The sequence below is a fragment of the Thamnophis elegans genome, chromosome 6 (assembly GCF_009769535.1).
Source record: "Thamnophis elegans isolate rThaEle1 chromosome 6, rThaEle1.pri, whole genome shotgun sequence".
Taxonomy (NCBI): domain Eukaryota; kingdom Metazoa; phylum Chordata; class Lepidosauria; order Squamata; family Colubridae; genus Thamnophis; species Thamnophis elegans.
The window spans coordinates 40344631-40371488 of record NC_045546.1 but is presented as its reverse complement, the minus strand read 5'-3'; the positions used below and the strand labels follow the sequence as shown (position 1 = coordinate 40371488).

Below are 26858 nucleotides of genomic sequence, written 5' to 3'. Positions count from 1 at the left end.
TTTAAATAAGACAAAAAAAAAAAAAAAAAATTCATACAAAGAAGTAAAAAGGAGTCACAAAATCAGGTTATTTTTAGTTAAAAAAAACCCCAATACCCAAACATTAATGACAGGCAAAACCCCAGCGCAAGGAACACCTCCTTTTTCTTCCCAGCAGTTTGAATGTGATTTGCACTGCCCCCCCCCCCCCCGGTTTTCCAATCTTGTTTTCAAACTTGAAAACTGACTTCTTCGAACAGGACTACAACTACCATATAATTTTGTCTACAACTTGTCATTTAAGACTTTCTCAGATGCAGTCCTGATTAGCGTCCAAATCCACACAAAGATATCCATCTTCTTCATGTATGTAAAGGGAAATCTTCAAATATGTTTGTGGTTTATAGTCGCCATTAAATTCTGTTAGGAGAATTCTTCATCCCACCTCAATATCAGAATCTCTTACCAAAATAAGTGGGAGCTGCAACTCAAAATCAGGGTGGAGATCTGAGAATACAAAAAAGAATGTAAAATACATGAAGAAATGAGTTTGTTGCAAATTCAGTGGAAAAAACCTTGAATAACTAATATAATAACACAAGATGTTACGTGATTTCACATTTAATGTGACTAATAATTTCATAGGTATGGAATGTTCCCATTAACCTTCAAAGTCTGCAATAATGCAAGGGGTATAATACTGTGTAAAACTTTAATAAATATCTCTCCTCTTTTAAATACTCACTAACAAAAACTCGGAGGAAGGAAACAAAGATTTATAAGTGGGGTCAAAACTCACTTCTCTATTTGTTTTTACTTGACTCCGTTTTTATTGGAAATGAAACATTATTTAGGCATGTTGTGGAATTCAGATTGTTTTTCTTTTAAAGTTAATTTTAAAATATTGCTACCGTTCTTGGAAATGGAAATGTTGATAAAGCCAGTAACAGATATGTCTAACCCTTTCACCTATATGTGTTTTTGTGTTAAAAAATAATTCTTAACAAAACTTTTCCTATCTTACATGGATAAAAGTTATACTGTGTGTGTGGGGGGGGGGTGTAGAGAGGAGGAGGGAGGAGGAGGAAAGGAAGGAAGGATATAAATGAATAAATAAAATAAATAAAATTATAACTGGAGAGTTGAAAAGAGCAAAATTCTAAGGTTCTAAGATTTACACTACTGTGGTCAGGAGCACATTCAGGAACCTGATGTCCAAACTATGGATAAAATGTAAGCAGGATTCAAATATTCCTTTCACCTATCCAAATTTCATAAAATTATTCAGAAAGGTTTTGATTCAGTGTATTCAGTACCTGAAATAACCTTGAGCTTGAGTTAACACCTACTCCTACACATCAACTATTAACTGTATTGGCTTGTATGATGTGCGATTTGAATAGTAAAATAAACTTGTAAAAACAGTTTGACAATAGTTAGCAAGAGTGATGTTGGGCTCCTTTCTTTCAAATGAGTTTATGGAAACTGGGGGCATCTTCTGTGAAGAGCTTATAGGTGCAAGGCGAAATTGAAATGGGCTATTTCCAACTCAGTTCTATTTTCATTTGTTTAAGAGGATAGTGCAGAGCACCAAGCTTACCTCCCCAACATTGAAGATTTCTGCCCACTAGATTGTTCCTCGAGTCCCATTTCATCTGTTGCCAGTGACTTATGTGTGGTGGACCTTGGATGCTTGTGAACTAGTGCAACAACAACAAAATTAAATCACTGGTTTTTTTTTGTTATTATTTCATAAAACACAAAAGAAATAAATCTTCCATTTGAGTAAAAAGCTAAGTCTTAATCTGAGCAGACAAATAGTTCTACATTCAATGTTATCTTACATTCTTTAGTAAACAATTTTCCTTTTTCAAAATGAGAGGCTGTCACAGTCTAGATGTATTTTTGTGTGTGTGTTATCAAAGCACTTTAAGAAAACAATTCTAGACACAATATGATATGAGTTTAATACATTGCACTCTTACATACCTTACTCCTTGAACTATTACTATTTTACCACTCTAGGTTTAAGGAAAGAGTTTCATTAATAATTACAAGCAGTCTCAAGCTACAGAGATGATGGGAGAGTATCTGAAGGGCAAAGCTTTGATCTTGTCATACTCTGTTCCCTCCAATTCCAAATAATTTTTGGGTTATCTAACTGGATTTTCCATCCTCTTCAACATATTTCCTTCTCCAAAATGTGCCCTTAAAAACCCCATGTTTTCTTTTGGCCTCACCCAGAATCCCATAAAATTTAATTAGTGGAAATTGATCGTTTTGTTTTAGATTTACTGGTCAATTCTACTCTGGATGAAAGCCAATAATATATGGTCCTCTTCAACAGCTCCCAGAGCTATTTAATCCATTTTACCTATGGTAACACTTTTAGCTGTCTGCCAAGAATCCTCTCTGATCCTAATGTTTCATTCAGATGGTTGTAAGATTTTATGCCATCCTCTTTTCTGCCTTCCTGTTCTTAACACTATCTCCTAAGAGAATCTAACCTACCTTCTATTTCCAGGTCCTTATCAATAAAATTAAGTACAAAAGTAAAGGAAAATATTTTGCTCAGGTTATTTTTTAATCCTCCCACTATTCACTATAGAGTCCACACATTGGTGCTGGTCTGTGACAAACTGGCACCAAAGCATGGCTGTCTGCTAGTTTATCACAGAGCACATTTTCTTGAGTAGTTTTTCAGGATATATTTATATAGGGCTATTTAAAAATGAATAAAAAGATTGTTCATTCAATGTAAACTGAGTGGAAGAAGTCATTTTTATTGCATATACTTAACCCATGTTATCTTGATTAATTAACCACATCTAAGCTACTCTTCATTTTTTTTATTTTTAAAAAATCTGCTAGCATAGCAATTTATCTGGGTCAGTGAGACAAATTGGGCGGCAAAAAGAAGGCAATTAATCCAGATAAGAGGGTTAAATTCAGCTTTAAATAAACTCAATTGTGCTTAGAGTTAGACGACTCCATCACGTCAGCTGAATCCTGAGAATACTCAAGTCAGCAGTCCATGCTTGTATACCTAGTCCCCTGAAGAAAAGAGAACAAAGTGGCCAAAAAGGGAAATGCATTATAAAATTCATTGCCAAAGCCTGGCAGTCCAAAACATATGTCCCAATAATTTATGCCATTCAACAGTCAAGATATCAATTGCTCCCTGCCCAATAATAGGAACTTGGCTAGTGAAATTTATAACCTTATTAGTACTATTAGTACTAGTACCAAGGCTCCAAAGTAACCACACAAATCTTTAAAAAAACGGGTAGATGTTCATTAACTCCAAAGCCAATTGACTTTTGATCTTACAGTAATTGTCTACTGTCAGAGCCTACTAAGAAGAGCCAACTAGGTTAGTGGCTTGCTGGGGTATTGTACACATTGTAAGAAGAACCTGTCTCTAGTTTGCAAAGCATATGTGGTGGACTTTGACCAGCTTTGTGCCCACTCCTCTCCTTACATGGCAAAGTAATTTGTTAGTCTTTAATAGAAAGGTTTAGACAGGTTATCTTCTAGATAAAGCAAAAATAATTTCAATATATGTTCAGGATTAAACTTTTGTCAATAAAAGTTTTCATCTGGTGAGCAGTATGGGACTCTCCAGGTAGTTTTTAAAGTGGTGGAATGCTGCAACGGAATAATTCTGAAGTTTTTATTTGAATTTTTATTTTTATTCATCCATGGAATTATTTCTGAATTCTCAATGAAAGGATAGTGTTGTAAATTTTAGTGAAAAAAGACAGCACTGGCAGTGCATTGTCAATTTATCTTAAAAATGCAGAATTCATAGAAGATTCTCATCTATATGGATCCAAACCATCTACAGTAAGTCTTCATAAGTAATCATAATAATTTGCTTTTATATGTGGACTTTTGTTAACATGTTTTTTCTAAGATACATGTATTATTTATATTTGACAATCAATTTATACACATTAAAGTGATGAAAACAAGAAAACAGTGCATCTGCTTCCATATTTTACAAAATGCCTTTGCATAACACTAGGAAACGCAAAGAATACCTGCCTACATTATATAGGCTAAAGCAGACCTCCAGGAGAATTTCCCTCTTTAACCACTACCCCAATAGAAATTCCAAACCAACATTATGCAAAATCCACAGCACAATGAAAAACAAAAGTATTTTACTCTTAAAGACCACTTTTTATTTTCAAAATTGCAGATTAATAGTTGAGGGGATTTTTAAACACTTGTCTACTTTTTGATACATAGGAAGAGAGGTTCCTAGAAGGAGAGATTTCCAGAAACATCTCAGTCATTTTCTGCAAATATAACAGAGGCTTGTGACACCATAAACAAACATGTACATAATTATTATGTCCTGAACTTTGATGAACTGCAATTCATGCTCCATCAGATATAAAGGGCAACAGAGAAAAAACTATTATAATAATATTTGTTTCTGAGCTTTAAATATCCTGTGATGAGAGACAGTATTTAAAAATAAATAAACTTTTTTTCAAGATCATTGTAACCTTATTTTCACAAAACCTCTGTGAATAATCTATAGCTGAATTAATTCACTCTATAACCTGGCAAAAACAGATCATATTATAATGATAGAAATTCAAGAACTAAGCGCTGCATAAAATGCTGGCATCAACTATATCTCTACGACTAGTATAATGCTCTTATCCCCCCAAAAAGGATTAATCCTCCTGTTCCGTTTCCAATGTGAAACCTGCTTTCTAGACAATATCCTACTGAAAACTGGCCAATAACTATATGGAATGGTCTAAAAGTTTGAAATTAGAAGTATAATTTGGATATATTTATATAATTTATCCATATAAACTGGACAAAATATCTGAAACCTGTTAAGGGTTAATTTCTGAGATAGATTAATGTTGCTAAATATGAGTGAAGATTAATGGCAAAGACTAATTAAACAGCAAAACTGACGAGCTAGGATTCATAAAATGCTCTATTTCTTTGAGGATATGATATAAACAAATCTTACTATTCTATGTGTGTTAAAGTAGGAATGTGTGAAATAGCCTGACTCTAACTTCTATTCTTCAACTTTGATTGAAGACATCTGAAATAAAGCTGAGATGGAGATTTAAAATGGCAATGTAATCAATACATTCAGGTAAAGATGAGTACAACTATTCATACTTTCCGATAATTAGAACTTAGTTGTCAGTGTATTTCACATTTTATTTCCATATCACAAGAATTAGAAATATGATACCTTTGGCATTAGAGGCTCTGATGTTCATCAAATGACAGTTACATTCATTAAAAAGAAAAGGCCCAAATCTTGCAAAAACACCAAATGTCATCAGATTATTAAAATCTCTTGTGATATATGATAAGTTTTCATTATTCCCACTTGGGAACTCATAATATTCCTGGGTAAGGTTGCTGAAAGCTGATGAGCTTTCAAAAAAATGGGAAAGGGACACTTATACAGGATTGCATATTGTCAGAATATATTGACACCCTATGATTATCATTTCATGTTCAACATAAATCATACTAGGATACTAAATAGGAGCAATCAACATAAATCATGAGCTATAACAACAAAATTATAGTCATAGGAATATAAGGAAATAGGTAATATGATAGCTGAGAGGATAACAATGCTTCAGCTAGTGACAGAGGTATCAGTACTTACCATAGCATTGGAGTATTCCTAGCATTACTCCGGCTAGAAAGAAAACCAGGATCACTATTGAAGAAATAAGGACCCAAAAAGGTAAAATCAATGGTGGCAATGTTGGTTCAGAACAGTTATTTGTCATATCTGAAATAAAAGTTGAATGTAATATTGAGAAATCCAGGATCATAGTGAAGAAATCATTAGTTCTATGATACACTCAATTAGAGTAGAATAGAATAGAATTCTTTTATTGACCCAGTGTGATTGAACACACGCAAGGAATTTGTCTCCAGTGCATAAGCTGTCAGTATACATACAAGCAGCAAGTGATAATGATAAAATAAAATCATCATAAAGCAAGAAGTGTTCATCATAATCATAAAATATAATAGACATAAATCATTGATACAACTTTCAGTGACAGTCATAGGATACTAAGCAATCAACATAAATCATACTACGATACTAAATAGCAGCAATCAACATATATCAGGAGATATAACAACAAAATTATAGTCATAAAAATCTAAAGAAATACCCTGTTTCCCTGAAAATTAGACCTCCCCAGTTTCCAGTTTCAGTTTAATAGAATTTGTATGCCGCCCACTCCCATTGGGACCAGATAGTAAGCCCAATCGGGCTTTTGAGTGCATGCGCTTAAATAAGCCCTCCCCCAAAGCTAAGCCCTCCTCAAAAATATTGCAACACAGCAGCAGCCATGAGATGACCATGCTCACCGCCTCCTGCACCTCAAAAATAATAAGACCTCCCTGAAAATAAGGCCAAGCGCTTATTTCAGGGATCAAAAGAAAATAAGGTCCTGTCTTATTTTCAGAGAAAGATTTATTTTCGGTAATATGATAGATGAGAGGATAATAAGCACAGCCTTACTAGGTGGTTTAACTTCCTAGGACGTAGACAGTGTTGTGGGAATTAGTTGTTTAACAGAGTGATAGCATGGGGGGGGGGGACTGTCATTATGTGCGGTTGTTTTGATGTGCAATGCCCTATAGTGTTGTCTTGAAGGAAGAAGTGGAAACAGTTTATGTCCAGAATGTGAGGGGTCTGTAGATATTTTCACAGCTCGTGCAGTATACAGGTCCACAATGGAAGGCAGGCTGCTTGCAATTATATTTTCTGAAATCCTAACTAGCCGTTGAAGTCTGTGTCTGTCTTGTTGGTTGTCTTGAGGGTTGCAGAGGTGCAAATGTAGCATCATGATATAATCCTCATGAAGTCAAAGTGCTATATGAATTCAAATAAGAAGCCTTGAAGAAAAAATAATGGATGAAGACGAAGAAGAAGAAAAAGCGGGGGTGGGTGAAATCTGAAAGGTTGTGTTTGTATAATCAAAAATAAAAAAGCTTAAAAACAAAAAATAACATGAAGTAGCATAGCAATATAGTGAAAACAACTGTATAAAGGCCTAGAAGTTTATGGAATATATAAGTAAATGGTGTAAACTAGCATTAGCTATAGATGGACATTGCATCAGTCCCCGTGGAACTATAGGCTGCTAAATGTTTCTCAGCTACATGAATACATAACATTATCCTCTATTTTCCTCCCCTTACAATGAAAACATTTCTCTTAATGTTTTTTTCTAAATAATGCTAACACAGCGGGGCCATCTTTTCCTCCTGCTATATCTTCCTTTATCTGCCCACTATGGCTTGAGCCCTCCTTGCAATCACTGCTCACTATCTTTCATAGCATTTCGGCTGGGCTGCAGCCTTTACCTTTCCCCCAAAAAAGCTTGATTGGTGAGCTCTCTCCGCCTACCCCTGTGACTGATGAAACAGAACTCTAGAATAGTGAAAGATTGTCCCTCCCTCTCTTCTTTTTCACTGATAGAACCAGTTGAAATTAGAGCAAATATGCCCTATATATTGTATGCAGTGGTGGGTTGATGGTGAGTCATTTACTTTCTATTAATTTGTGTGACTAAACATGAATAACTCTGGATCCCATCCATTTCTTTTTCTAACCACAGTAGCAATTTTCATACAAAAATAAGATTTTTTCTTTAATTATTATTAATTCAAATATCACTCAATTATTATGTTATACAATCAAATAAGTTTACCTTTACATAAAATGGAGGGAACTTACTCAAGCTATAGTTGGTTGACACTTGGAAATCTAAATAATGAACTGAGCACTGGATCAATATATTTTCTCTCGTGCTTAACTGCAAGGTGCCAGTAATATTAAAACAACCAAATATTTTGTTGCTTGTGACAGTCCAATTCACTGGCTTTTCATTGATAGATCCATACATCTTTGGCTCTGAAGAACCTCCATGAGACAAACATATCAGTGTCAAATTTGTTGAGTCACAACGTTCACTGGACAAATTGCTGGACAAATTGCTCAGGATAATAGGTGTACTAAATGGAACTGGAAGACAGAAAAAAGACAACGAGATATTAGAGAATATGACTCATATGGAAAAATTGTTTGATATTATTGGAATTTGTTCAAGCAGACATGAAGGCTTTCCCCCTAAATTTCCTTGATTATCCTGAATTTAAGAAAATTCTCTTAAACATTTCAGGCAACGCTGCCAAGTTTCTCTTCTGTGCAAATGTTTTCCCAAAATAGGACAGCATCTTCATTATTAATCTTTACTGAACAGCAATGAAAACTTATTTATTTAATTAGGTACTTGGCGATTAATATAAAATATGTACTGAGAATGTATGTGTGTACTGCTAAGGATGGTGCTAACATTGTGATTTTATAGTGATGTTTCAATTATCCAGCTAGCTTTGTGCTATCCAACAATCTTTAAGTCAGGTATACCAGAGGTATACCAAAAGATATTCCAGAGTAACATTTGGTATCCCAATTGTTGCACCCTATTCTGTAACAGTAACAAAATCATTGACTGATGCTGTCCTTAACATTTTTTATGTGGGACAGATTAAAGTAAGTATCGATAAACCCTCCAGACTTCATTTCCCTTTCCAATAAGCATTATCCCTTTTCATCCACACAACTGTATAGAACTTCTGAGAAAAATATTAAAATCACTCATGGCAAATTATCAAAAGCTTCAGTTTAGGGTTGGTTGATTGGAGACAGAAAAATGGATATTCAAGAAAGTACACCTACTTTCCTGAAAGAAGTACAATATATTCTTTTTAAGAAGAAACACAATTCATAATCTAATTTTACTTTTACTATTCTAGTTTTATAACTAGTTTATAAAAGTAAATCTACTTCTTTTAGAGGGAGACTAAATAAATATTCCTACAAAAAGAAGAAATAGTGGTAGAATAAAAGAAATTAAAAGAAATTTATTTTATTATTTATTACAAATAATTTAGGTGAATTCACTGAGTTTTAACAAAATTGTATACAAATGATAAGCATGAAAATGATGGAACTTGCTGAGCTGCTAAATTAATTTCTTGGGTCAGAAAAAAATTATTGATAACTGGAAACCCTGAATGGATTTCTTTGCATAAATTATTTTATGATTTGTGCTTTTGATAATTAAATAGGATAGATGATAGAAAGAAGATAGCTATGTTGTAACCTCAGACTACTAATAACTGCTGTAAAGAAGACAGAAAGTTTCTTTGTCCTTTTAAATTTTTTATTATTCTTACACTTTCTCTCTCTAGTATTTAACTTTCTCTTTAATTCTTTTTATTTCTTTCCTAGTTTTCTTATATTAGTTTGTATTAGTTTTTATCTTCCTTTTAAAAACTCTTTAATAAAATTAGAGCAAGAGAGAGAGAGATATTTTTAAAATGTCAGTAGATTACACTTACCTATTACAGATAAATGGACAAATAATGTTTGTACGTTATTTGGCCATAAGGCAACACATTTATATTCTCCACTATCATTTACTGTCACCGAGGCGATTGAAAGTGTAAAATTCTTATCTATCTTTGATCTGTTCATGTAAGAGCTGTCCTTTTCTGATTCAACTTCTTCACCGTTCTTGTATGAAATCACAACCCGGTCTGACAGACCACCAGGCATAGGCATTTGCCAGTAGATGAAGTAATATCCTAGAGATGAGCCTCCAGGGGTTTTGTGACTGCAAGGAAGTCTGGCTTCATCTCCTTCTTGGACTACAACACTTAATTTTTGACTGGGAGTACCTAAGGAAGAAAAATATACACAAATGCACAATCAAAACTATGACCTACATCTATTCTTCAAGTTTTTCATTACAAATATCCTTTGAAATAATGTGGGAGAAAATAGGAATGAATGAATTAACAAATATATTGAGAGATCATCATGTAGTAGAATCAAGTGAATAAAACTGTAAGCCCACTCTGTAATGACTGCCTATATTTATTTACTTATTAGATTTATTTGCCAACCGTCTTGGCAAGTAAACTATGTGCAATAAGACATTAGAAAACCATAGAAGATAAATTATTCTAAAATGATAAAAATGGAATTACAAAGATAAAATAATGGTTAAAAGCTGGGGAGGGAGAGAGCAGGATGCACAGGGAGAGTGGTGAAATTACCTCTTAATTCATTAACCACTTCCTCCGTTGGGACCCCAAGCCATCTGGAAGAGCCAGGTCTTCAGGCTGTTATGGAAGGTCAGATGAGCGGGAGTCAATCTTACCTCAGGGGGTAAGACGATCTAAAGAGCAGCAGTGCCTTGGACCTTGTACCCCATAATACAATGTGCTCTGAAGGAAAGCTTTCAGTAACTACATAATGTCTCCAATAAAGGTAGTCATCATGCATGTCAGAAGGTTGCAAACAATGATTATTTACTGTAAAAATAATAATTCCATATTTGCAGAGCTTACAATTTAGCTGCTTTTCTTAGCTAAGGCAATCTGTATGGGTCCATTAATAATGTGAGCTAGTCATCTCTTGATGGTATGCAAAAATGATATCTCCATCTGCTCAATGATAATCTGTTATGGCAAAAATCTATGATGGATATTAGTAGGCAGACAAAGTACTCATTTGGTTAAATGGAAAGATCGAGCACATGTACAGTATGTATATGCATGCATGATCTGATGGGAGTCAGATTAAATGTATATGAGATCCTTGGTGCTCTCTAAGCTTGGTTGTTTTCTTGAACAGTTTTCATTACCAAACTAGGTAACAACATCCAATTTCCCATAAGAGAAGCTCAATAAGAACACTATTTAGATGAAAACAAACACACTGCAGCAACCATCAACACCAGAAAATGGAGACAGGTCATCTACACAGCTTTTAACAAAATGTATATTTGCTTAGCTTTATCAAAAAGTGCCTGGCCTCTCAACCTAATATATATAAACAACAGTTGTGGAAAGGATAACACTGTTGTACAACAAAAATATCTCAAAAACCACCAAGAGCCACATGGCATCACCATGACACACCAATCAACTAAATCCCACGAAAACATCCTAAGTAAAATAAAAGACCCAGCAGCCCCAGAAGAAAAAACAGAAGTCATCTACAATAGCAGTTCCTAACCTTTCCACCTTGGCAGCTGCCCCAGTTGGGGGGGGGCATGTGAGTGGCAAGCACACACATGAGTGCACAGCTCCATCGGTGTGAGCACTCTCTACTCATGTGAATTGATCTTCATGCACGAGTGGAGGGTGCTTGAGTGAAGGGCGCTTATGCTCACGCGCAAATGGAGCTTCATGTGTGAGGGCCCTCTACTCATATGAGTAGAACTTTCCACACAGGAACAAACGCCCTCCACTCAAGAATCCTGCATTCATGCAAGCGGAGCTTCATGCACAAGTACAATGTCCCATTATTCACGTGAGTGGAGCTTCACTTGTGCAGCCTGGTTTCAAACAGGCCGTGGTCCAGTAGTGGGCTATGGCCACTGATCTACAACTTACAGTGCCACTATATAAGACAAACAGCAGAAAATTAACAAACTGCATCCATGAACACCAACTAACAGTCAGGAGACATGATGAAAACTCTTTAGTTTCACATGGACAGAGACAACCATAGTTTCAACTGTGAAACTGTGAGCATCCTAGACCAAGCCAAGTCCAAATGCTAGAGAATTCCTGGAAGCCTGGCACTCAGACAAATCAGCCATTAAAAGGCATGTAAAGATAAATAACCTCTATGTACTATTCAAAAGATACAATCAAAAAAGCCAAAAGGGAAACAAAAGACCAAAACATCACACCACCAGCAGTCACCAGCAGTCAACACCAGAATTAACACTGGACCAACAATCATGAAGTAAAGAATGCCCAAATCAAGGAACCACACCAACTCAAACCAATAAGTTAATCAATGAACCACCAAGACTACTCCCACCAGTGTCAAGGAAAGCTGCTAAGATATAAAATGAAAACAAATCACACTCCCTGTCTAGCATTGATGATGTTACCTAGTTTGATCATGAAACATCTGCAAGAAAAAAAAAGTTCAGAGAGCACCAGACTCCACAGTTCAATTCTGAACTACAAATATTCTCTTCTATCGGTACCATATTAAACATATTTTGTGAGTTGATAAAGAAATCTCTGAATGTGTTGCTACAATAATAGAGTAGCACCACTCTCAGCAGTTACATACATTTAGAGGAGAAATAAAAAATAAAACAATGTTTTGTTTTTCTACATTGCTTACTTCTGCCTCTTGCTTTTTCCCCATCTGTCAAAGAGCAACTTACACTGTCAGGTGATACTAGAATTCAAGTAAAAAAAAGGATCCTATTCCCTTGCTTTTTCCTACATCTTCTCTTTTTCCATGTAAGATTTAACACTAACAGAGAAGCCACTAAAGCTTCTTTTGATTTATACTTTGGTTTGCATTCAAATTATGTTGTGCAGCTTACAACTTGTTCCAAGTTCCTAGATCATTTTGCTACAGAATAAGGACATCTGAGAAGGTTTAAACCCATCCAATGTCCTTTCTATAATTCATCTGTCCTTTTTAAGTATTTCACAAAAGACCACTTCTCTCAATATAACTATGAGTGTTAATTTTATTTTCTGTAGAATTCTATGGGGGCGGTGTGGTCAACTGTGAATGGTAACCCCCCAATATGGGAAATCAGCAGTCTGATTATCAGTTTCTGAAAGGCTTCTAAAGGTTTCTAAAGGTTATTTTGACTTACATGGACTTTGGTTTGCATTCCAAAACCCAAACTACAGTTTTCTCAAAGTGCTTGTTCAAAAGACAACTGGATATGTTTTTTTTTCTTTAAAGAAGAAGACATTTCGCTTCTCATCCAAGAAGCTTAACCAAATGTGTAGGTGGTTATAGTTTTGTCCGACAGCCTTGTCTCTCCACTTTCAGAAAAAGAGAACAAAAACCATTTCGGCAAAACATACATAAGCTTACATAGCGATATTGGAATTTTATTTTTATTTTTTGCTAATATCACTCCTATCTTTGTAGACCATGAAAGTGTAACTTGCATATGCTTAAAGCACAGAATAAGTTTTCCAAAGCACCAGAAGGCAAGGCAAAAACAATGGATGGAAACTAATCAATGAGAGAAGCACCCTGGAATTAAGGAGAAACTTCCTAACAGTGAAAACAATCAAGTAGAGGCTTTTAAGGAGAGACTGAACAGCCACTTGTCTGAAATAGAATCTTCTGCTTCAACAGGGGGTTGGACTAAAAGACCTCCAAAGGCTCTCCCAGCTCTATTCTGGTTAATTAATATAAATGTGGACAGGGAGAATGATGTTGCCCACAGTTATGGAACAAGTACAACTACTTCTTGCTAAACATAGAAGGCTAACATGTTTGTATAAAAGCAATGGGAAAATCGAATGACTTTAACCCAAAGATTTAGGAATAGAAGTGAACTGTTGGCCCTAATAATTATAACCTGAATAAAATTGGCTGTGTACTTTAGCAACCTTTCAATGAAAAGGAACAAAATTGGTCTTTCTATTGATATAATTTGGATCAAATTATACAAGAAACAATGTGATGTATGGTGACTAAGGATTTGAACCTGAGTGTCCTTGATCTATATCCATCATTATAATCATTATGTGTTCAATATATCATCTCTTACTTATTTACTGCAAATAAACAGCATTTAAGAGGTTGGTGTGTATGTGACTGCATGTTATATTGCCATCAAAAGAAAGGAAATGAAAGTGTGTTTGGCTGCTGTACGTCTCTGCTGTCATCCCAAGGGTGTGTGCACGACATGTCAATAGTCAGCTTTAATTTTCAATAGGGGATTCCCTGAAAAAGTGAACTGATATTTAAAAGCATACCATAAAAGAAAGAAGAAGTGCAGCCTACACTAGAAAGTAGTTTGGCGTAACAATGACTCCAGCATTGACATTTCTAGTGAAAGCAAGCTTAGACATGAAAGGTGCATTTTAAATAAAAGCTATATATTTAAAAAAAGGACGTGGATGGCTCAGTGGCTAAGACGCTGAGCTTGCCGATCAGAAAGGTCGGCAGTTTGAATCCCTAGTGCTGCGTAATGGAGTGAGCTCCCATTACTTATCCCAGCTTTTGCCAACCAACAATTCAAAAGCATGTAAAAATGCAAGTAGAAAAATAGGGACCACTTGGTGGGAAGGTAACAGCATTTTGTGCGCCTTCAGCGTTTAGTCATGTTGGCCACATGACCACAGAGATGTCTTTGGACAGTGCTGGCTCTTCGGTTTTGAACTGAAGATGAGCACAGCACCTTAGAGTTGGGAACGACTAGCATATATGTGCCGGGGAATCTTTACCTTTTATATATATTTTAAAAACTCACTTCAAGTTTGCTTTTTATATTAGCATAACCATGCATCCAATTAATGTCTAGGATTGACTACCAATGCCCCATCTCCAAAACTTCTATGGCAGGGTTATAATTTAATACTAAAATATCTACAGAACTAATTAGGATTACATTGTTGTAAACACCCCAAATCCCTATTTTTCATATAGCCTGGTTCTAGAGGAGAACTGGCAACTGTAAGTAGCATTTTGTTCATTCTTGCTGATTTCTATTTCACTTAGACAGAAAAGCACCCGTGATCAAGCTTTCCACTGCTACTGATAATAGTAAATGATATTATTTTTAAAAAGCATGTAACATATTTAAAATCCTACATTTCACCTCATCACAATACTTCAAAAAAGTGGACATGTTTGCAGTGTATTTCTTTTAGGTAAACAATGAACAGCTCAAAATAAGATTATGCAAAAAAGTGAAAATTATATTCATTTAAACACAACACACCCACACACAAAAACAAACACAAACACACACAAACAATTTTGAGGTATATTAACAAATATCCAAAGTTTAGACAGGGTGAAATATGAATAATTCTTAGCCCTATTATATCTGAATTTCTTCAGCAGAAAACATGACTACTGAAAAATATTACTAACACCACACACAATATTCATAATAATTCTTCTACTCTGCTAGATAACAACACAGCTCTCAACCCTATTAATCTTGATTAGCACATTGGTGTGAGACACTGTGGGAAAAGAGTGAGCAGAGGAGGAATGGTGCATGAAAAGAGGAACCAGAACACAGAGGTTCTGTGAACGATCATAAAATTTCCAAAAAAATTGCCCCCGAAAAGCCTCAAAAACGGGCTGAAAAAAGGCCTGAAAAAGGCCGAAAAAAGGGACAAAACGGCACATGCAGAGGCCAAAAAATGGCCAGTGGATGGGTGGGGCTTCAGCAATATTCAGTCTATAAGATGCACAGACATTTTCGCCCCCTTTTGGGAGACAAAACGGTATGTCTTATAGTCTGAAAAATACGGTAAGTATGGCATAGTGGGGTGACCTCCCGTTCTTGCCTCAGCTCCTGCCCGTCTAGCAATTCCAAACCATGCAAATGTGAGTAGATGGGTATTTTATGAGTCACGGTGGCACGGAGTGCAGTACTGTCAGCTGCCTGCAATTTAGCAGTTCAAATCTCACCAGGCTCAGGGTTGACTCAGCCTTCCATCCTTCCGATGTGGGTAAAATGAGGACCCAGATTGTTGGGGGCAATATGCTGACTCTGAAAACCACATAGACTGTAAAGTCTAAGTGCTAATCACTTTTGCTAGATAAATAGGTAACACTTCGGTGGGAGGATAAAAGCGTTCCTTGAACCTTGGTGAATAGTCATGCTGTCCACATAATCATAGAAGAGTGTTTGGAGAATTCTGACTCCCTCAGCTAAGAAACGGAGATGAGTACAGTACTGCCTTCTAAAGTTGGAAACAATTGGATAGGGGAAGACTTTACCTTCATATGTTAAAGTGATCAAATTGGCTACTTGTTTCCAGCATATGTAGAATTAAGCAGTTTGTCTACAAAAGTAAATGAGACTCAAGATGAATGTTGTTTTGCATGATGATCATATATAGTACTGTAGTTTCCCCCAAGAATTAAGATTTGCTTGTTTTCCTGTGCTGATGATAGCTATATTCCAGAGGCAAAGAAAAATTCTACAGTGCCATCCCAAATTACATTAGTAGGAAAAGATAAAGAGCTTGATGTTCTCTCCAGAAAAATGTTGCTGACTTAAATGTAATAATGTCTCCTATGGCTTCTATTTATTAAGTGGGAAGGAAGCAAACAATTTCAACGCAGCATATAGTTTTGTAGAAGGTGAGAAATATAGCAGATCACTTATAGTAGCTTTTTCCCGCTTTCTCTTTAAGTAAAGGAAGGTTGAATCTAACAAAGTACCGTATTTTTTTGAGTATAAGACGCAACGGAGTATAAGATGCAGCAAGGTTTTGAAGATGAAAAGTTTAAAAAAAGTTTTTGCATTCTGCAAATCTCCCAAAATGGCCTGTTTTTCGTGAAAACGGGCCCTTTTTTCAAAAAAGGGCATGAATAGCCCTTACGAGGCTTGTAGAGTGCTCGGCGGGGGGGGATGACCAAAAAAGGGCTCATTGTTTGCAAAAAAGGGACCATTTTTGCCCAAAAAAGAGCATGGATAGCCTTTAGGAAGCTTATAGAGTGCTGCTGGGGGCTGGGGGGGGGACAAAACAGGCCATTTTCTGCTCATTCCTGCCCTCCCCAGCCCCCAGGAGCGCTCTAAAAGCCTTCTAAAAATTATGCACAGCCATTTTAGTGAAGTGGCGGAGTTTCGGGAGAAAAAAAAAGCTGTATTCAGTGTATAAATGCACCCAGATTTTCAGCCTCTTTTTTGAGGGAAAAAGGTGTCTCTTATACTCTGAAAAATACGGTATATTATTTTAAAGGTTTTAAACATAGAGGTAATCCTATCTCCCCTGGCTTCTTCAGTATCCTCTCTGGCGGATGGAAGGAGTCTGGCAATTCTCAATCTAGAAACCTCAAAAATGATTTGGAAGTAGGCTTGGCAAGAATAAACATCCTGAATCACTGGTCCTGCTTCCACAGTCTCAACTTTAAAGTTCAGTAGCTGTCCTAAGTGCATTTTCACCCATAATAGGAGATGGGGAGGGGGGGAAATTGCTAAAAGAAAAAAAGAAAGCAAATTTGGGTTAAGGCACCAGGCTAGAAACCAGAAGGCTGTGAGTTCTAGTCTAGACTTTGAGCCAATCTCCCTCTCACTCAGGATTCTGATAGGGGTGGGGTGTGGAATCAGTGGCAGATTAAGGCTCACTGATGCCCTAAGCATCTTGGTGCCCCCCTCCTTTGTACATACTGTAGAAGTCTTTTATTGGTTTTTTTTTTCTTTCTCAACTTTTTGGTGCCTCCTTTGGGCCTAGTGCCCTAAGCACGTGCTTAGTCTGCTTAAAGGTTAATACATCACTGGGGTGGGGGTGGGGAATTGAAGGAGGAAGGAGCATTAAGTATATTTCCTGTACGTATATTTTACTCATTCATAAAGAGAATAAAAGCAAGATATTAATAGATAACTAAATAAAATGAAGTTGCAGGTAAAGGGAGGCTTCCGCATTCCAACAAGTGCTTGTCAACTGTTTAAAGTTGATTAAGATTACTCTCTTAATTAATATGTGAATTTCCTATGTATGTAGCCACCCTGTTTTCCCCAAAATAAGACCTCCCTGGATAATAAGCCCAATCAGGATTCTGAGCACATGGACTTAAATAAGCCCTCCCAAAAAAATTGCAACAGAGCAGCAGCCATGAGGTGACCATGCTCATCATCTCCTGCACCTCAAAAATAATAAGACCTCCTTCAAAAGTAAGGCCAAGTGCTTATTTTGGGGGTCAAAAGAAAATAAGACCCCCCCCTCTCTCTCTCCAACACACACACACACACACACACACACACACACACACACACCATAAACTAAACTTTTTGGGAATTAGCTTTCTTAGTCTAGAACAGGGCTGTCAAACTCCCGACCCATGGGCTGGATGCATCACACATTGGCCCGGTTTAGCGAAGGGGAAAAAAGACCTGATACATCATGTGACGTTGCTGTGACAACACAAGTTTGACACCCGTGGTCTAGAAGATCTTCTAAAAAACTGAATTCTTTGAGATACTCCCTCTCTAGCTTTGCATCCTCCAGATGTGTTCACTGTGAATACTATTATTGCCAACTAGTACAAGAAGTGAAATTTGCAGTCTAGTAGAGCTGGATATCTGAAAAAATAAGTAAGATTGTTCTAAGCTCTATCAGCTTCATCCAGTACAGTATTTTATTTTTCATAATTATTAAACATTTTAAAAATTAACTCAAAAGAGAGGCCTGAAAACAAAAGCCCTTTCCCATAGCATCACAAGTGATATAGAATATACATTATGTGTGAACCTTATTCCACTATCATGGCCAGCACCCAATATATGTCTTTTGGTAGCAAAACCTCTTAAATAATAACACCATTATAGTATGTAAGGACTTTTTGCAATAACCAAAAAATAAAATTGAATCACATTATTTAAATTCCTAAAAATAAACAAAGTAAGTATAATCATATTTTCTATAATTAAATACAACGGTCTGCGGAGTCTATCAGACATTACATGGAGAACAAAGCTTCATTCTACTGTAATTAATCCAGCTTAAATAATAACCTTCACAGTGTGAAAAAACAAAAGAACTTCCTATAAACTCAGCAACTGCATTTTAGAGAGATGGAGTACAGAGAATGGCCTTCAAGCAAATCTCAAGAAACTAGTTGCAGAAATCTTATGTACTTGGGATCAAACTGTAGCAACTTAAATAATCATCAGCACTTTGGATTTTGAGTCAACTGGGAATCAATTTGAGGAAGAGTTTCATTCTCTGAAAAATGAACCAGCCTTATCAAATGCCACAAAAGCAGTATTAAAGCACCTCTGTCCTTTCACAGCCCCTACACAGACTATGTTACCATTGTCTAGTGGCTTTCCTACTGATTGATTCCCATACCTTATGGTATGTAAGGTAGCTGGAAATGAACCCCGCAAGAAGGGAAAAAAGCACAGTAGAAATCAGATATCAGCAACTGGATCATTAGTGTAAGTTGGTTTTTGATATATGGCAGAGAGAGTTGAAGCAGATTGCCTTGATAGTGATATGGAGTAGAGACAGCATCTTGTGTTCCTGTCCTTGAAAAAAACACTAAATCACGTTCATGTTAGGAAAATTTTATTTATTTATTTAAAACTATTTGTATCCATCAACCTAAGCAAGATATGGTCTAAATATATGAAACAAGGGCCAGATTTTTTTCCCAGGAAAGGTCATATCTTTTTATGAGCAAGCTTTGATCAAGAAGTGATGCTAAATTGTGGAACTGATTCTTCTGTGGAAATGCTAACCATCGCAAATGAGCAGCATTTTCTTCTTGTCCAAATACCAACTACAAGAAGTCATTAATTTTCCAATGACTGAATATGAAGCAGAAGAAAGATAAACCTGGGTCAGATATAATATTAAGTTACTGTTTAGTATTATGGGAATGGACTGCAGTTTGTCTTTAGCAAACATAAGGCTATCGTACAATTGTGAGAGGAGAAGCCTAAAAGCTCTGAGTTTTAATGAAACTTTGTTTTCCAACTGCATCTGAATTAGGGAAAGCATGATTTGTCCTAATAGTGGTATTGATTAAAGTAGCATATGACACTAAAGTTTGAGTCTAATAATATATACATCACTTTATATTTTTTCACTCTGATTCTTATTTAGAAAAACGCTTTTGGCATTTTTTTGCAATCTTCATGGCATTACTGCAAATTTTACTGCATCACAGATTATTCCTACCTAAAGTTATGATTAGAAAAATTCCCTCTTTAATTAGATCTCACAGTTCAATTTCTTCTATTGTGAAAACTTTCAATTAATGTATAGCAGGGAGTCAAACTCGATTTCATTGAGGGCCTCATCAGGGTTGTGTGTGACCTTGGAGGCCCACTGTGTGTGCGCGTGCATGCACGCATGCATGTGTGTCCGGCATGAGTGTTGTCATGGTGGACATGGCCATTATGGGCATGGGCATGGTGACCATTTGACATAAGGTTGAGATGCATTTTTCCCTTCTTTCTTTCCACAGTTTTTTACTATAACCATTTTCCTATTTCTTCTAACACAGGGGTCTCCAACCTTGGCAACTTTAAGACTTGTGGACTTCAACTCCCAGAATTCTGGGAGTTGAAGTCCATAAATCTTAAAGTTGCCAAGGTTGGAGAGATAACACTGGCAAACATGTATTACTTATTCTTCATACTTTTTATTTCTCAATTTATACCCCATTGTTTAATGGTAAATTGCTTTTCCAGGCAGAAGAGCTATTTATACTACTGTATTTTTATTATTCAACTAATAATAAAAATACAATAACATAAATAACATGATAATACAAGATCTAACAGCAAAGGTAAATTTCCAGGATAGTAAATAGAAATGGTTGTCAATTAGGGATTGTTGATTGTAGATTAAATGGACCCACAGTATGTAAAATCTGGCATTAAACTGTAGTATTAAAATAGGATGTTGCTTGTTTCTTATCCATATCATGCATTTAGTTGAAGACACATAACTGTAATCTAGTCCAATCCACTCTGCCAGCCAAAAACGGGCCAAGCGGAGGCCCTGCATGGTTCCTGCATGATCAGGAATGGGTTCCGGATTCTTTTACTGCTGGTTCACTCGGGAACACACTTTGGGTGTTCACGCACTTTTCACGCACTTCACGCACTATGTGCACATGTGCAGTAGTAAAAAAATTGCTTCTGCACATGCACAGAAACAAAAAACAAAATGTGCTGCCGATAGAACCAGTTTGGATGTGTGGGCGGCTGAGTTACTACCTACTCACCCGAATCGATCCGAACCGGTAGGAACCGACCTCTCTGTGTGACCTGTATTTCGTCTCCCCAGCCTCCTGCAGCACTCTGCTGGCTGAAATTTCATATTTTACTTGTATTTTGAAATTGGATTTTATTTTTAAAACAAAGTATAGGGCACCTTGGGATATTTTATAGTACACCTAAATTAATTTTATTTTATTGTCTTAAAATGTATTATTTTAAGATAGGTACTTTATGCTATGAGGTTTCATACCAATGTAATAAATCATGAATAAATGCTAGGAAAATAGTATTAAAGCACATCATACTAGTTCTTCATAATGTTGGGGTGTCTTTGCTTCCAAGTCTGTCTTGACTCCTGGTAATTGCCTGAACAAGACCCTGCAGTTTTCTTGGCAAGATTTTGGAAGTAGTTTGCCATTGTTTGTTTCCTAGGGCTGAGAGAGAGTGACTGGCTTTGTGTCTAAAACAGGACTGGTCTCAGAGTCCCTAGTAACCACTACACCGAACTTGTTTTTATAATGTTCACTGGCACCCAGTTTATTCTGGAACTGATTCAAGATGTTGCATTTAACCTAGATAAGCTTTCAAGGCTTAGAATTGTGACATCTAAAGCAATGCTTTTTCCCACATTTCAACCCTCTTTCAGAGGTGTATAATGAGTGCTATTTAAATGTTAGCATTTGGAGTGGTACTCTCTAACTTCAGGATACTGTCCCTAGGAAGGTACGATGGATATAATCTGTTCTGTGTTTTGGGTGTTATGCAAATATTCCCACTAGGCTTTTTAGTAAGGATGACATTGAGGTTCTTTAACCTTCTATTGTGTTTATTACTGCTTAGTTTTATTTTATTCTATATAATTTATGTGACATTTTAATGTACTTTCAGTTGTTGAACATTATTGCAATTGCTGCATAGATTACTTGATTTTTTTTTAAAAAAATAAATGGTTAGATACAGATTAACAAATATTTTAAATAAAATAATAAATATGTATGTCATCAAACAGTTTGCCTGGTTAGCTGGTGGGTTTCTTGTTTTTGATCTACCAAATCAAGTATTTGTTTTACATATATATATATATAAGCTATCTGGTTTTTCCCTCTTTTTTTGCTTGCCCTTGGGTTAAGTTTATTTGTTTTGCCAGAGTTTCTGTTCTTTTTGAACCATTTCATTTGTAAGTTCTTTCACTTTTCATTGGTGATCATCTAACTTTTACAAAACATTTTGCTGGATTAGTTCCTCTGCTACCACCCACTTAGGCCTTTATGTAACGTTCTGACTGGATTGTAGAATTTCCAAAGAGTTTTTCTTATTGATCAATCCAACCAAAATTCAAAACAACTCCACATGTCTTAGATGAGACGTTTCAGAGTACTGTTAATTAATTCCCTGATGTTTCTGAGCAATGAATTTAAATATGTTGACATGCTGGACTTTCTGTGAGAATTTTTCCACTTATATAACAACTTGATTTTGATAACTATGGATTTTTTTATCTCCCAAGTGAGTTGGTTTTGGAATATTTTAATAACTAAGTAATGAATGAATGAATACAAAACACTTTCAAAAATGCTATAGAAAGTAAAGTTCTATAGAAATATTAAACATTATTTTCAAGAGTCCCTAGGTAACTTTAGTCTGAGATGACAGAAATGGGGAAATTTGTAAGAAACTGGGGAAGCCCATAAGGAGATAGGTGGCATGGGAGAATCCCTATGTTGGAAGGGAAACAACAAGAGTTACTGCAATGCTTTTATTTTCATGAGAGGTTAATTGCTATTCTTTGCTGAGATCTGCCAAGTTTCTGTTGTTCAATTTAGGCTGCTACACACATGCCCCCCCCCCCACTGTTTTCCAAGGTCGTTCTATTTTGGTTGAAGGTGTCTGATTCTTTCAATCATTTCTCTTTCTCTATCTCTCTCTCACTCCCTCTCTCTCCTTCCCTCCTCCCTCTCTCCCCACTCTCTCTCTTCTTAGAGCCCATTTCCATCCTGGAAGCATGGATCAAGCTGAGCAGCACTAGTTGCAATGGAAAGAGGATCTGTCTAATAAAGCAAGACATAGAGAACATGTCTGAGCAAGTTAGTGTCCTCTTTCTGTTGCTTCAATGTACATCATGTTTGTAAGCTGTTTATATTAGATGTAAATATTAAGATATATCATTTACATATGTTAATGGAAAGCTGTCAAACAGGAGAATCTGGGAAAATGGCTTTTTTCCCAAGTTGTTCCATGGATACACAATCTTGGTGAATAAAGAGTTGGCATGTCTCTTCTGCTTTCTTCCTGAAAATATTGCATGTAATATGCATTTTGTTTTTAACAGTTTTAATAATACTAATTAATACTGATAATATAGATTTAACAAAACTGATTATAATTACTACTTTATACTGATCAATTTTATTCCTTTGATTAATCTTTTTTCACTTTTTTCATTTTCCTTTTACTTCCCCATCATGGTCCATAAATGTAATCTGAGTTGCACACTAACAATTATGTGACAATATTAAATTACAATTGGTAATATTTATAAAATATTAAAATAGAAAGAGGCCTTTTGAGTCACTGTTTCCTTCAGAATTATGCAGGTTTAAATTACAGAATCATTTTCATATTGAAAACAAATCTGTCCAATGTTCTTGCTTCCTCAACTAGACAAAATAAAGGTAATGAGAACATTATTTAATCAATTGGTGTCAATTTGCAAAGCATCCCCGGCCTGCTCTCGAGTTTCCATAGAAAAGGGGGGATGGTAAACCAAGGAAACAGCACAGCAGCCACACACAGAAGTACATTCCACGCATATCTTTCTCAAGGCTGTCTCCCAGGTTACCTGCAGCAGCTGGATAGGCATGATCTCTACAGGCCGCAAAAGTGCTCCATTGGAGAATGTGATTTATGACACACCCTGGGGGTAGGGGGAAAACAGGGTCACAGTTGGGGCATAAATTATGTGGGGTCAGAGTTGGCTTCACCTGGGGACATGCCGACATGTTGCTCCTAATAAATAATTGGATTTCTTTTGAAGCTTGGCTTGAGACTCATGATTTAATTAGGGCATCCCTGACAATTGGTATTTTAGAAATATTATTATTATTGAAAATATAGATTGCAACTACAAAGTACAGTAGTTACAAACCATTAATCTTTTTAATCTTTAATATGAATAAGAAGTTACTGGAGGAAATTCTTACACCCTGTACATTTAAACTCGCCTTCATTCATTCATTCATTCATTCATTCATTCATTCATTCATTCATTCTATTTATCTGCTGCCCATCTCATATTCAATGACTCTGGGAAGCTTACAACATAACAATAAGAATCTCAATGATGGAATTATTGGAGATGATGCGTCCAGACATTATCTATCAGTTGTAACCTTCTTCTGCAGAACTTCTGCATGTTCTCATTGCTTCTTCCATCTTTTTTCTTTAGGTTAAAAAAAATCATTATAGAGGAAAGGATAGGAGAAGGAGAAGCACAGTCTGGGTCAGAGTCAAGAGAGGAATGCAATTATTATGTTCCCATATGCAGACCACGTCCAGCCCCTCTTGAATCCCATTTAGTCTTATCCAGTACAGTTTAGTGCTGACTAGATTCCTGTGAATAGATATGAGCAATAAATCAGTTTAACTGGATCTTAAAGCATGTCCTCATTCTTTGCCCCTAACAGAACAATGGTCATTTGAGAAAATCTTTTTTTAACCAAATAATTTTATTTTGGATAATAATATATATTCCTAGCTACATTTAATATAGAAAACCAACCAATAAACAACAGGCAAATCATAATTACAGTGGTTCTTTTTCAAACCTCTTGTACTATGATTTTTTTTGAGGCATTTGTTTCTTACATAAATGAAATATTGCTTAAGAAACTGGGCAAGTTCCCAAATCCCATCCCTATATTGTAAATGGAAGCTGAAATAGATTGCCTTACCTGGTACCTGTTGTCAGTTTATGCTTAGTCCTGTTCATTAGGCAGTTTACAGCAAAGGTGAAATTCAGATAGGGACTTTCTGATTCTGGAAGTGATTCCTGTGTCTATTTCTTAGATGTTCATTGCTAAGTGGTAATGAATTATTGCTGTGAAATAAAGCTGAGGCTATTTTTAAATGTATATTGCATTTCTAATTGGTAACAGGCAAGGTAGATCAAGAGATGCTCTTCTATGTTTACTGATGTACAATGACTTACTTGAATTACTATGCAGAAGTTCAAAGAGACAAAGCCAGAAAAAACCCTTTAAGCTGAACAAGTTTGGATTGGTCTTCTGCATATGCATCATTTCTTCAGTTTACCTGAACAGAAGCAACAAAAGAGCAAGAAATTACAAAAAGCAAAATAGAAGTCCCACAAGATAAACATGCTTTAATTCAGCCTTTTGTAATGTGATTAGTTTGGGATACCTGCATTTCCTATAAATCTCAAATTTGGTAATGGTGTTGACAATTTTTGAAGATACAATTATTTAATACATTCAAGGAGCACCAGAATGCACAAAGCTAATTTGGGAAAGATTATAGACAAATATACCAATTGTTGCAGCCTAATAATTTAGCACCCTCCATAATTATTATTTTTTCATCTCTGTAGGAATGCAGTGTACTATATGAGTTTAGTTAATGGTAATTAATAAAAAACATTGGTGAAATATGGATTTAAGATTAAGATTAAGATTAAGAACTGAGTGCATGTTGTGTTCTTTTAACTTGCTTTGTCTTGTATTTTAAATTTCTTAGTATTTTAAATTGTTTTTTATGTAAGCCGCCCAGAGTCCTTCGGGATTGGACAGCATACAAATTCATTAAATCTTAATCTTAAATATGGACTTCAAAAATATACAATTATTAAGTACCTCTCTCTCTTCCTCCCTCTCTTTGTCTCTCTCTCTTTCTCTCTCTGTGTGTGTGTGTGTGTGTCTGTCTCTGTCTCTCTCTCTCTCTCTCACACACACACAGACACAGAATCTGTCATAAAAAAATACTTTGGAGCTTGGTCTGAAAACACACTGAAAATTAATAGAATGATACCTGCAATATAAAAAAAATTGAGCAAATATACAGTACTGAGGAGAAAACCAGGTAAATGAATTTAGAGGCAATGGAAAAACTAGAATAGAATATAGAAATTCAGATTTAAATAGGAACTGAGGTATAATTAAATTGTGTTAATGTAGTGCTGTATATAATTTGAATTTAAGACTCTATAAATACCCATAAAGAAACAGGTAAGAACCATTTTAATTTCCATATCTGCTAGGAGACGTTATTAAGAGTTAAGAAGAAAAACATCAGCAATATTGGGATGGTAAAGGTTCTAAAATGAAAATCTCACATAGAAATATGAAAGAAATAAGATTAAGATTGAAGTGGCAGATCATGTGTTACCAAATGTGCAATAAAAGGATGTATAAGGAAATAAAAGAAAGCTAAATATTTGTTCTTTCCAGTGGAAATTAATTAATACAATGGATTGATTAAAATATTTGGGAACAAAAAGCAGTTATGGCTGACTCTACAAAATGAGTTGCAAGCCTCTCTCTGATCTGATCTCTGCAAATCAGGCAGTCACCAGGTGAGTAGAGGGTAACTGGTGACCTAGATATCAGCAGTCATTTCAGCAATAAGAACCTTTGTTAGCATAGGAATATGGGTAAACTGCTAATAGTCGCTGCAACATCCTATCTTCCTTATTTTTAAACAAAGAAGGTTTTTCCACATTGCTAAAATGAAGTGTTATCCCACCTATCCTTGAATTAGAGGAAATATACTTGACTCAGAATTTACTCATTTCTCTTTCTGAAATATCTCTATTTTCAGTACTGTTGAACTAATGTTCTTTCAGGATAATCCATTACAAAGTGTAAAAAATTTGACCAAGCTTGAGGCTGTCCTTAGATGGTATCAGGGTACAGTAAACAATTGAAGCCTGTTTCACTCATAGGTGCTAGACAAGTGAAAGTCAACATCATAGTGACAGTGCAGAGTATTTTGCCATTGTATGTTTGTGCTAAGGTTCAATAAATTCATTCATTCATTCATTCATTCATTCATTCAATTAAT

General features: G+C 35.7%; 2 protein-coding genes across 3 annotated transcripts in view; one reads left to right on the top strand and one right to left on the bottom strand.

Annotated features, from left to right (window-relative positions):
• Nucleotides 1–183: 183 nt before the first annotated feature.
• Nucleotides 184–25289, bottom strand: LOC116509882 (ICOS ligand-like). Of its 2 annotated transcripts, XM_032219170.1 has the most exons (6): nucleotides 24991–25289; nucleotides 9412–9750; nucleotides 7742–8029; nucleotides 5645–5773; nucleotides 1580–1679; nucleotides 184–486 (listed from the first exon to the last, which is right to left on the bottom strand). In XM_032219170.1, exons 1-6 carry the CDS (start codon nucleotides 25079–25081, stop codon nucleotides 474–476), a joined length of 960 nt encoding a protein of 319 aa, XP_032075061.1. In that variant the 5' UTR covers nucleotides 25082–25289; the 3' UTR covers nucleotides 184–473. The 2 variants fall into 2 exon arrangements, with proteins under 2 accessions (XP_032075061.1, XP_032075062.1); XM_032219171.1 differs by having other exon boundaries at nucleotides 184–1679.
• ADPRH (ADP-ribosylarginine hydrolase) overlaps nucleotides 7494–26858 on the top strand; it is a 53805-nt gene continuing 34440 nt past the window's right edge. The window contains exon 1 of the mRNA XM_032219168.1: nucleotides 7494–7541. The gene's annotated coding sequence lies outside the window, so the exon portion shown is untranslated. The remainder of the gene's footprint in view (nucleotides 7542–26858) is intronic.